The following is a 12,766-nucleotide window of genomic DNA, read 5'->3' on the forward strand; positions in this document are numbered from 1 at the left end:
AGGTAAATAAAGAGGGAATACTAGACACACAAATAAGGTAAAATATTATGTATTAAATCTGAGAAGGGTAGGAGAGAAACTTCTAGCACCCAACACCCAGCACTGAAGGTCTGAGGACTGTAACACATCCAGGGCTTTGCAGGATGAACTCTTCCAAAACCAAAAGTAAGTCTGAAATCTGCTCTGTCGGGAGGCGACGAGAGTCTCAGGACTGGTTATTTTGACTCTGACCAACTGCAAAAAGCCTGAAAGAGTTAGGAGCAGGATACCGAGGCTTCCTGCAGGCCAGCAGGTTGTGGAATTCAACATGCAAGTTCACTTTCAAGCCATGAACTTACAGAAAGGTCCAAATCTCCTGCTACCCACTTTCTCACCTCCCTGCACCAGCCACGGCTGCGATAAAGCGCTCAGGTAGATACGAACAGCATACTCTGATCCAGGTTTCTGCAGCAGATGTCACAGATGACCTCAAAGCAATGAAACAGCTGTGCTAATCCACTTACAAATGCCCTTGGGATAAAGGTCTTGGACACTTGTACAAAATATTTCTTCCAACAATGGTTCCTTGTTACTTCCTTATTAGCTGTGAGTATAACTTTAAGATTCTTTAAAAATATTAAAAGCTGAACTGTGTGTCAGTAACTAAACACAGTATTTGTAGAATATTCTCTTTTTAGCACAAGAACTCGCTGGCCTTCTTTATACTTTTCAGAGACTAAGGAAGATTTTAGTCCTGTGTTTTGGCATCAAACTGCATATTTATGAAAACCTGCAGAGTACAGCCCTCCAACCAGACCGCCAGACGTTTCATTGTTCTGTCCGTCTGCTGACAGAGGTACTCTGTGCTAAAAAGCACACTGAGTATTTTTCAATGACCCAGGGGGCAAAGGTCACTTATTATAAATGGATAATGAGACCTAATGCAATGTTCTGAGTGTGGACAAAGAAAGGGTCTATCCATACCCCCTTGTGACTTGGTCATTCAGGCTTTTATTTCCCCTGCACACTTAATGGAGCCAAACAATTGGCAGAAATGCTATACAGAAACTGAGAGAAACTGCTGTATTCTACCTCTGATAGACAGATACAAATAGTGACCCTGAAACGGCGCCAGAATTCCTCTTACCACTAACGTGGCAGACAGATGTAACATTCACCCTAACCCCCTATTTAGCCATTTGCTGGCAATTAAACTTACTGACGGAAGTGATAGCACATCAAACCGCAGGCTTCAGCGAACGACAACCCATTACATTACTGCAGGTAAGCAGAGCCAGACCACTTCGTTTTAGCATATATTTAACGGGGGAAAGCTAACAGGTGTCTTGGACTCTTTTGTGTGAATCCTGGTTTGACTCCATTTTTTCAGAAACTTCATTGAGTAGCTTCAGACAGAATAAATTCAGAAGACAAAACTTCAAAGAAGATTGGACCTACACACACTTCTCTGTTAATCCCACTTTTACTATGTTCTCTAGACTCTTTTCTGTCTTTAGAGTTTATTATTCTATTTTTCTTTACGTTCCACACCCATCTTAACGAATTCCTATTACGTGAATTAAAACCTGAATTAAAATTCTTCACTGTAATTCAAATAATGCAGATTTATTATTTTGTTGGAATACAGCTACCACTCATTCTTCAACTTTTAAAAAGTTTCCCATACAAAAACATTCGAAACACGTAGTATTTGAGTTGTTAATGAAATACACAGAAGTGAACCACATCCACCCCTGATCTCAGGAATCAATGTGATCTGTGTATACCAGCACTGATGCTCACAGAAAGACTTCTGTTCAGACTGTATCTATGCAATACATTGCTTTTAATTTCAACAGAAACTACAAAACAGACAAACTACTTCTACAAAGTATCCAAAATTCTCCAGACAGCATTCTGTGCTCTTAGACCCATACTGCAGTAACTGCACACTACACACAATAATTTATATATTTATACGCTTGATAGCACGCAGGGGAAATAGCTGAAACCAATATGGATGAGAAAGACATCTAAAACTAGAGCAGAGAATTTGGAGAGGGCGAGGGGGGCGGGGGACGAAGTCTGGCCCCAAGAGGCCAGCTGCAAGGACTCGCAAACACAGGTAGTGTCTGTGAATTCAAGCTAATTTTGGAGACTGTTTCAAGACTACTCAGTATTGCTGTTTTCACTGAAGACGTTACGTTTCGTAGACTGGTTAGAAATTCTGCAAAGCAACAGCCTTGACAGCCCTACAGAACAATAAATGCACACAGCAATGGACTGCAAGCAAGTATCCTTTTATCCTAATGCTTTGTTTTACGCAGATATTTTACCTACTAACAGGCCAGGAGGATATATATTAACGGAAAAGTGCTAGAAAAGGGTCATAACTCCACCTCCTTGGTGGCAGGAAACAGATTATGTTCTTCCTTGCAAACATGTCCACCTAAACATGACTTATTGAAAGACTGAGCCTGTTTGTCTTTTCTACCTCCTTATCATAAAAGTTATTTAATGTCATGATCAGCAACAGGTGCATAAGCAATGGATAAAAATATAGATATCAAAATGAATCATCAGCAACATAAGCAGACTATGTGGCAGCAGTTACCTTAAATTACAATATGAAATTAGACCTATGCTCTATAGTTAATAGTGTCTATTAAAGGCTTTGATATAAATTACAAATATATTTGTTGACCTGATTGTACTCAATGCTTCAAAATATTTATATGAAAATTTAAGTATAGGCTTGTACACAATTTTAAACACACTCATTTGAAAAGAGTGATCTATATTTGTATAATAAAATATTATACAACCAAAATACATTCTTGCAACGACCTTTTACCTCAAAGCAGAACTCATATCCATAAATCAAAGTAAAATAAGGCAGGAATCTAGCAAAAAATTGTAGCCAAAAGGCACATCTAACACAGTGTTGTATGCTATTACTTTGTCATATTCTTTTCTAGCTTTTGAGTTTTCTTCCTTTTTCTATGCAGCATGGAAAAAGGAAGCCCCTAACCTTGTAGGCTGCCACAACATTCTGAGCCCTGAGTACATGCAACAGATGGAGAGGTAGCAGCAACAGATCTAACTGGCACCAGTGCCGTTTCTACCAGTCCCATTCAGACACGCTGCCTTTTGGCCCAGATGTCCACTTCCTGCATTTTAAAATGCCTGTGTCACATAACATGCTGGCATTAGCTGCACTGACAACTGTGCAGAGGGTTCGGTTTCCCCACGAGTACCTTTACATATGCCAAGAGTTGCTCCCTTGTGAAACTTTGACTGTTATATCACTTTGATCTTCACTACCCCCTAGATAAAAAAAAAAGAGACTTGCTACTCACCGTTAATATTCTTTGCTTTTTTGAACTGTCAAATTAAAAAATAACATAAATACTCATTTACCTATAAAACCAATATAAAATACATGGGTTTATATATATATATAAAACATACCTATACCATGTATCTACAGCTATATAAGTGTTTCTGAATATGCAAGGCCACGCATATTGGCTCCCCGCGAACCACGTGGCTGGGTAAGACAGAGGACGAGGCAGGTGGGCAGCCGTCCCCAGCAGCGATGCCAAGGCTCCCGAGGGAAGCAGCTGCCTGAGACACTGACTGGAAGTAGCCCAGCAATCAGGAGTTCCAGGGGAGAGGGAAAATGCACATGCACTCGCTTGTCACCGAGTACTGAATTCACAAGAGGAAATGGCTAAAAGCATGAGAAGAAACGAGGTGAAGAAACCCTGAACACTTGGGTGGGGGTCGCACTTGCGAGGCCAGCCAAGCACTCCCATTTTGGCTATGTGATGGCCTCACAATTTTGATTCCTATCAAAAAGAAACTATATTCGCTACTCTACCATTACCACTACAGTTGGTTACACGATGCCCTAAGTCTGGGGTAGAACATGTACTGAAAGAAATGAGGGTTGAAAAACCAACTCAGAAAGTCACCCTTGGCTTAAAATGCACACATAAGACAAGACAAGAAGTTGTCAGCTACTCACAGCCAGCAAGAAGATACTGGTAGTACTGCACGGCATCTGCAGCCAGGAGCAGTGGATGGTTTGCGTTAAATGGTGGTTGGAGTTCATTCCACTGAGGAGTTCTGAGGTAAAACACAAAACTATTAATATTTCAGCTAATACAGAGAATGTAAATCAGTGTTTCTGTCATCACATGTAATTAGCTGTACAAGCTCACAAAATGTTTGTAATTATTTAAATTAGCTTGTTCAAACACTGCAATACACCACAGGCGGTTGAGCAGCATGACCAAATCGTGCAGATTGTGAGGCCAAGACAATACTTGTTTGTTGACTGCAGCATGTATTGCGCAAAAAAAATGATGAAGGCGGTTTAGATTAAGTTGGTAAATATGTTTAGGACCATTGTATGTCATGCTGACGTTCTATAAACACACAACAGAAACTGGGGAACTTTTCTGTTCTGTTAACTAGCATTGCTTTGATACTGTAAAGCCATTGAGCATTTACAAACTGTGAAAATAAAGCTGTGTAAAGTTATGGACTATTGATCCAATTAGAATTTTCAATTCCATTACAACCTACTCATTTCAACAATAATGGTCTAGAAGTCTGTGTTGTAATTTTAATTAGGGTGGCCCATTCCTAAATAGCTTGGTAAATCAAGTATTGATCAATCTAGTCCAGCCATAAGCAGCACTAAGGAATATAGGAGCCAAGAAAAATCGATAGAAAAATATTTTAAAACGTCAAAAGCACTGACAACACTTTCTCATCAATTTTTGTTTACTTTCTTCCACATGTCAGGAATAATTTCTTCAACTATCTTAAGAAATGCTACCTTCAGCTACTTACAGGGTAACTTGCCTAATTCTTTGCAATGCTTCATCAAGGAAACCTCACTCATGTCTCATGGCAGAATTCTGTATTTTAACACTATTAAAATAATTGTTTCTAGCCCGGATATAAAAAGCTAAATTACAATCTGCTCATTTAAAATCACCAACTGATAAGGATCTCTATTGATCCATAAATATGTTCATGTAGCCCCACACCTTTAGAAGGATTTCAATGGTTAGCTCCCGTTCGGACACATAAGCACTAAGAGAACTATATGAAAGGGTAGGCCTGAAATTGCTATCGAGAGTCCTCTCTTTCAATGAAAAACTTTAAGAGTATTTAAGATAAAAATACAGGTGAAAATCACAATGAAGTTCATTCACCTCTTCCCCAAAATAAGTCACAACCGTTTTGTGGACAAAAAGAAGAAAAAGGAATGAGCTACCTAACCAAAGTCCAGCTGGCTCTTGGGCACGTCATCATTTCCAGAGGTGTGTCATCGCTAATCTTCGGAGCAGTGCTGAGCGGACGCGGTTCCAAGACGTGCTCCACCAGGCTACCGTAACAACTGATAATATACAACGACTCCACTACAAACTGTTTTGATTGATCTGTTTGCAAGAAGAAAGAAAATCTTATTGCAATAGCACAGCGGAAACAGAAGACTACTAATTCTTTTAAGTTTCTTGCCTTCACATGCTCGCAGTCAAAAATGGGAATTAGAAGTGAAAGGGCTGGAGAGACAAAGAGCAAATTGTACAAAGCACACAATTTCCCCCTTGTTTCAAAAAAATACAAATATCTCATATAAGAGAAGGTGGAACAGAGTTTCTCACCAAGGTGTGTTCAGGTAATCACATATTGCCACAATATATGTTTGTACATCTGCTTTAGCACAGGTGTCTCACCTTTACCTCACGGCTTTTTCAGTGAAACTTCACACAGCACCTTTGCATTAAACTATCCAAGTTTGTTTTCTGTCATTATATCATAATAAAAGATCAGTGATTTATGTCACTGATTAAAATTTCTTGTAAATTGTCCTAATTACCAAAATCACCCCAACCATGTTCCCAAAAATCTCCACTGTCACTGAGGTTAAGGAACAAAATCTACAGATAAGAACCATCTGCTCAGAAGTTATCACAAAACGAGAAAATAAAATAGGGAATTTAAATTTAAATGCAAGTCCTATTTTTGTAATATACCAACCTTTTTCTCTTTTCAGACCAGGATTGTTTGCAAACCATGACCGTGATGATCCAAAGACTGCAGCGACACAAAACTCTCCTCCCACAGACTTACTGGGTGAAATCTGTGGAGCCGGTTTGGATTTGCTTAACAAAAGAACAAAAGCAAATTATGAAAGTTAATTCTCAAAAATTAAGATGTCCCTTGCTTAATAGTCATTCTAAGATATTAATCCAGAAGTGGTGAATATCTGCATTTCCCATAAGGTTTAGCAGGATTTACAGATTCTCAGTGTTTCTCAATAATGGGTCCCAAATTCCCCTTGATCACTGCACTCATTAACTTGAAGAACAGCGCTGGGTCATAATGGAGAATTAGTTGGACTGTTTAAAAGACCCAATATTGAATATTTGCATTCAATATAAACAACTCTGGAAGTGAATACAAACACTTATAATTGTAAGTCCTTTGGGAATGAAAATACAGATTCTGGGTCGGTCATTCTAAGTGGACGATATTTTCTTGTATTTTCCAAAGAAACTAATAATAATAAAAGAAACTAATAATAATGCTAACTGCTGATCAGTTGTAACTCAGCACAGTCCTGATGCCAGTGAAAGCACGAGGATAAATGTGACATGGGCAAAAGGGTAAGAGGGAACAACATGCGGAGGATACAAGGAAAGGGAAACAATGCATACACTCGCGAGCTACGTGTTAAAACAAATCAGTAATTTTATCATGTGAAAAGAGATTAAGATACACCCTCCTCTGAAACTCCACAATGTGCATGTAGCAGATACAGTGGTTTATAACTGTGTTTCACTGAAACACCATTTAGTGTTCCTCCTTACAGGAATCTGAAGAGACATAACATTCTGCTTTGTATGAGCTCAAAACTCTGTTCAGAGCATTTCCTCAATTCATTAAACCAGGATTTCACCCTTTCCTTAAGATAAAAGCTGTTTTGAAAAGCTCATGCAGGATTTCTCCTTCTCCGTGTTCCCTTTTTTCCAGTCTTTTTAATGGGATTATTTAATATTTCTCTCCGTAGCGTATCTGACTGCTCCCCTCTCTTGCTAGCTCTCACTCCTTTCCTTTTTTCTTCTATTAATTTCTTGTTCCACATTATATCAGCCTGTGATTACACCATCACATTAACTTGGTCATTTTTAAGTAATGATCTTCAACTCTGAGAAGTGTATGTGTGCATGTATGTATGTGCAAACAAATTACTGCAAGTATTATGATGGAATTAAGCAGCAGAAAAATATTTTTAAACAGCACAAAGCAATTCCAACACTATGCATAATTATAACGGCATTTAACTCATACTACTCTTTTTTGTTAATGACAGATTACTTGTATACAGGTGAAGTGGTTCAACAGAATGAACCAATAGGGATATTAAAGCAAGAACAGATTATAAATCAACATAATGCAAAAATAACATAAGAAAAGCAAGTTAAACCAAAATTACTCTACTAGCTGGGCTTCTCCAAAACTCCTGCACCTGGCTGCAGAGACAGCACCTGTCCAAAGGGCTCGGTCCCTTACAGCTCAGTCCTGATCTCGCTGAAATAAATAGCAAAACTCACACTGCTCTCAAACACTTCATTTCCTTCCAACAACCAGCTGCAGTGAGTGACAGGTGGAAAATAAGCGCATGGTTAAAAACATATAGCCTCCATCATTACTGTCATGCAACCTGAAACATTTAAAATTGCCTTCAACTTGAACTCACCTAAAGCAGCAAATACCTTTTGTGTAGCATACTGGAAATGAGGTCATTTATGAAAATGGGAGAAAAGACTAATTGTTTGCAATCGCACTGTATTTTCAGCCAGGTTTCTGAAGGGATTTACAGAAAGTGTAATTGAGCTTCCCAACACCTCGTGCAGTATTATTCTGCCAGTTTTACAGATGGACTTGCTGAAGCACAGAGGGGCTAAGCCACTTGCCATAAATCACACACGTGGCAAGCCTACGGTCACACCTTTCACTTAGAAGGAGAAAGAAAAAAAAAAAAAAAGGACCTTGCAAAACGAATTCCATTGCACTGACCAGAGTCAAGGGAAACATTCAGACAAACTTTCATGGACTTAGATCAGTCCTGAAGCTCTCATACATGTAGGAGAAGCTGGAATGTCCCAAAAGAGCAATTGGAATTTATAGTCAGTAACTCTGATATTGAACCACCACAAAGCACTTAATATCCAACTGTTAAAATTACAGCTACAGATTACTGGGTCAGAAATCTGTGTTCCAAAAAAGTCCTGGCTATAGATATATTATCTTGCTTGCACTGGCACTTCACAATCTATATTAGAATATTTAAATTTATGTTAACATATTAAGTATTTATTAGCTGCTCAGAAAAACTCAGAAGATTTCTTCCATTTTGAAGTAGTCATCTGTCACAGAAACAGTATTTTTAACCAATTCTGTAAGAAACTGTGTATCAGTAACTATTTTTAGCTCTCACCTTCCAATATTCATGCACTAATATTCCTTCAAAAATGAAAATATAGATGTATCCAATAATTAGAGTCTTGTTACCTACTGATCTACACTTCAGTCAATAAATGATTGTTTTTAATATAGAACACGGTTGTTCAGAAGGACAGTGTTACCCATCAGTGAACACAAAGCAAGCTACGAGTACAGCCATGATTCAGCCATATTCACTTCCTCTTAAGAACTCTTGAAAAAGAGAATCTTTCTACACTGTGCTAATACTCTTAATATTCTGAATTCTTACTCAACACAATCTGAGGTTATTAAAATAATTTAAAGTGAAAAAAAATTTGGAGCAAATGCTATTCTCAACTACAAACTGGAGTAAACTTCTACAGAGACATAACTGACTTCAATTTCTTTGTGCCTTTAAGCAGAAGGGAGCTGGTACTCTAACAATACATTTCTGCAGGGTTCTCCACACTCTCAGTCCCAAGCCCAATGCTCAACCAAATACAGTTATAAACAGCCTTAGAGGAAATGGTCTAAGCTACATTCTATTTACATCATGTCTTTAAGATGTACATCTTTCGAGGCATGCATTTAAGTGTTGGTTTCAGTGCCAAAACATTTTCCCTTCAAGAATGATGTTTTGTAGACAGAAAGAGCAAACCTTGTAAAACACGATTACTCATGTGGTTAAACTTAGTCCTGCTAAAACATAAAGGCAAACAAACAAAAAAAAGACTAGTGCATCATATTGGTTTAGACATATTTCTGAAAAAACTGCCGAGATGTCAACAAGTCTATTCTGAAAACTATTCTAACTAAGGAATCTTTCACTTTACCACCATTTTACTTTATCCCTGGGTTTTCATCAATACATTCCAACTCAAATTTCTTTCCTTCAGTAAACCTCAAAAGCCCAGTTATTTTCAGTAACAGTAATGCCATTAGAAAAATATATTTTCATGTCATTGTGATATTTTAACAACTTGGAAACTATAAATCCTCATTATTATGTAGATGCAAACACCCTCTCAGTTTTATAAATGATAACAAAACAATAATGTTGAAGGTAGGTGGTGAATGACTTGTTTCTGCTATGAACTCCTGCTCTTTACTTGCTCTTAGCCTGTCAGCACTTCATAAATTATCCCAAGAACTGAAATTAAGGCACAATTGGCCTCACTTTTAAAAACAGTTAATTTAAAAAAAATCTTCACAATGTACTAACTTTCAAAAGATTGTACCACATTTCTACTGAAAGGGGTCGTGATGCAGGAAGAAGTGCTTGTTGTTGGGAATCAACACTAAAAACAAGAAAATGAAGCTAATGGGATCAAAATTCACCCTTAAGATGTGAATCTTCCACATTAGAAACAACAGCACTATATTTACGACATAAGGAGGATAGAAAGACAACGCACTTTTTCCTGTCTGGGTCCACCCAACTGTGTAACTACACCAAGAATTCAATGAGACACAGCAGTACTTTTATCCCAATTGTATCTGTGCAGAAACCTCAAGCAGGAGTACAATAGCAATAAAAAACCCTTCCAATTACGTAGTTTTTGTTCTGCTATAAATTTAATAAGAGCTGTGCCTCATCTGAAGACCATGTTCATGTCATTTCAGTTACCAGCAGTTGACATTCACCTACCCCAGCTGAAGTCAATAACAAAGTCACCTACCAAAAATCAAGTTAATCCCAAACTCCAGCTAAATACCACAGTATTTGGGGAAATTTGTGTTGTTGATAATAATTAACTTCTCTAACATAATTTTGGAGGATTATTTCCATTTTAAATGCGGAAGCACTGAGATGCAGATGTATCTATGTCCAATGAAAAACAGACGTGAGCATTTTCTATTGTAACGGCACAAAAAGTGATGGGAGCAAACTAAAGAAGCAAATTAAGACATTACTTTGATCTTAAAAAGAAACGAAGAGACTCAGCATTAGCATGCAAGTTCTTTCATGTTGACAATGCAGTAAGAAAAGATTAAGAGCTACTGAAACAATGCAGTACTACCACTTGTTGACTTTTGTAACGAATCAAACTCTGCCATAATCTCTGGAAATGTATTGTGTTAGGTCTTTATAAAGATCATGACTAATTTTAACTAGTTTTAATTTTTTATTAATATTAATTTTTCTACCATATGTAAGAAAGAATTAATAAGAATTAATACCATTAAATATTTTGAAAACCATAGGCAACTATGAAAACCAGAGGATACACAGTACAGCGATAGAGTGTTCCTCAAGGAGATTTATGTCTCATAAAATACTGCTGCCTCTTAAATTTGTCTTTTAAGTTCATAGTCAAACAAGTGACATGACTTGAAAAAAAATAAATAAATTGCACATATAATGTACTGCTTTGCAAATTCTAATATTACCAATCAAACAGTAAGAGTGCAAAGGTTGAGAATCACACTGGTTTTATACTCCCAATGAACAAGCTTCAAATACATCAGATTCGTAAAACCAAAAGCACTTATCCACAACTCCACTGCTAAACTCACTGAAATGGAAACATGTATGATTTCTGAAGGTTAAAGTTTTATCTAGACTACAGGAGCAGCACCAAAAGTATCAGGAGAAAAATACTGCGTGAAATTTGACATTACACATAAAATTACTGAAAAAGTGTATCCGTCTCAAAATACATACGTTTTAATTAATTTACCATTGTGCCTTAAACAAGAAAACAAAGACATGTTTCCAGTTGTCGAATCAGGAATAAAGCAAGCAGCAAGCAGAGAAATGGTAGGCTCCTCAGTTCGCCAGGCAGTAAGCTGTCAAATCTCCTTTCATTCTGTTTACATAATTTTAGGTCTCATTAAGACCTTAATGGAAACAACATGATTTCTCCCCCCACCCAAAGTGTGTTTTTTATCCCAATTTCTCTGTAGGCTAGTAAAGACCATATTTTTGAGCTAGCACTGGCATTAAATAAACCACAAAAGAGTCTTGTGAAAGACAGGCAACAATTTTTGAGACTATTTCATATATTCCCCTCTTTAATCTAGGCCTTTTAATCTTGCCTCAATCTAAAATAATTTCTGGTTGACAAGCGTCTCTGCTCCTTCTTGCAGGGGGCAACCGACTCATCCATTTGCTAAGACAATCCACTTTCAAAAGTCTTCTTCCAGAGCCTTTTCAGTTCCTCAATCACCATCAGATGAAATACTTGGGTGTAATGTAAACTACATTTCAAAATATTTCTTAGGAAGACTACTCCAGTAACCAGATATTCTCTTGGAATAAGGCAACGTCACCGTCTTTCCTTTAGTGTCACATCTAGTGCCTCTGCTTTTCCTGCCTGGTACAGCTCCCATATCCCTCACCAGCTGTCCTCTGCCATTCTCTTAAGAAGTCTGTATCCTAATGAAGCTCTTAAGAAGTTCTTTCTGTTGAAGATAGTATTTCGATGAGACATTAGGGGGTGATATATGTGGAACAAACTTCTAGTAGTAGAAACAAGAGCCACATACGAATATTCTAACAGCTACTGATAAGATATAGCTCAGAAGTATCCTTGGCTAAACTTAAAAAAAACCCCAACAAAACAAGCCCAAAAAACTCCTAGCCAAAAGTCACTAAATTTTCTAAGGAAGTTGTAAGTTGTTCAAACTCCTTTCATTCTTGTTGCCTAAAACTTCAACCACCTAACCCCCATCACATTATAAAAAGGTGACTGGAGGTTATGTAGCACTATGTGAATACTGAACCAAGCACCAACACAGAGAAACTCACTAAAACTTGTTTCTTCTTCTGTCTCTATTTTTGTAATATGCTGCAATTTTACATATTAAAACCCAAACCACTTATTATTTCAAATACCCTTTTAATGGAACTATGTTGTGTTTTTTTTCTCAAGTGTGATAAGCTTCTTTTTTTATTTTGCAGTGCTCATTTTACTTGCTTCATCTCTCTTACTGCAGTACTTTACTGTCTACTCCCTGCTAATCTGGTTTACTTTCAAGAGGTCATCATTGATGTTTTCTGTCTGTAAGCAACTTAGTGCTACAATAATAAAGGAAGCTATATATATATGTATAAAAAAAAAAAGAGGATTGTTTGGAAAGATATTGGAATCATTTTTGCTCACTGGGAAATAATTTATTTTTTCAACTTCTCTGCTACTTAAAAATTCAATACCCTCTCAAAGGTAAAAAAGAAAAAAAAGTGAATGCATTTCTTTGACAATGCTTGATGGTGAACACACATCCATAGTTTAATAGTGAAATTATGCAGTGCTTCCACCTATGGATCAGCCAT

At 37.3% G+C, this 12,766-nt stretch overlaps 1 protein-coding gene across 18 annotated transcripts in view; it reads right to left on the bottom strand.

Moving 5' to 3' along the window:
* The window catches only part of BCAS3 (BCAS3 microtubule associated cell migration factor), a 372,074-nt gene that overhangs the window by 214,274 nt on the left and 145,034 nt on the right, over positions 1–12,766 (bottom strand). For all 18 annotated transcript variants that reach the window (XM_074890735.1, XM_074890738.1, XM_074890740.1 and 15 more), the window contains 3 exons: positions 6,040–6,164; positions 5,273–5,438; positions 4,010–4,110 (listed from right to left, as the gene is read on the bottom strand). In XM_074890735.1, coding sequence (XP_074746836.1) covers positions 4,010–4,110; positions 5,273–5,438; positions 6,040–6,164 — 392 coding nt within the window. The remainder of the gene's footprint in view (positions 1–4,009; positions 4,111–5,272; positions 5,439–6,039; positions 6,165–12,766) is intronic.

This window comes from Strix uralensis, chromosome 20 (assembly GCF_047716275.1).
Source record: "Strix uralensis isolate ZFMK-TIS-50842 chromosome 20, bStrUra1, whole genome shotgun sequence".
In the NCBI taxonomy this organism is placed as follows: Eukaryota; Metazoa; Chordata; class Aves; order Strigiformes; family Strigidae; genus Strix; species Strix uralensis.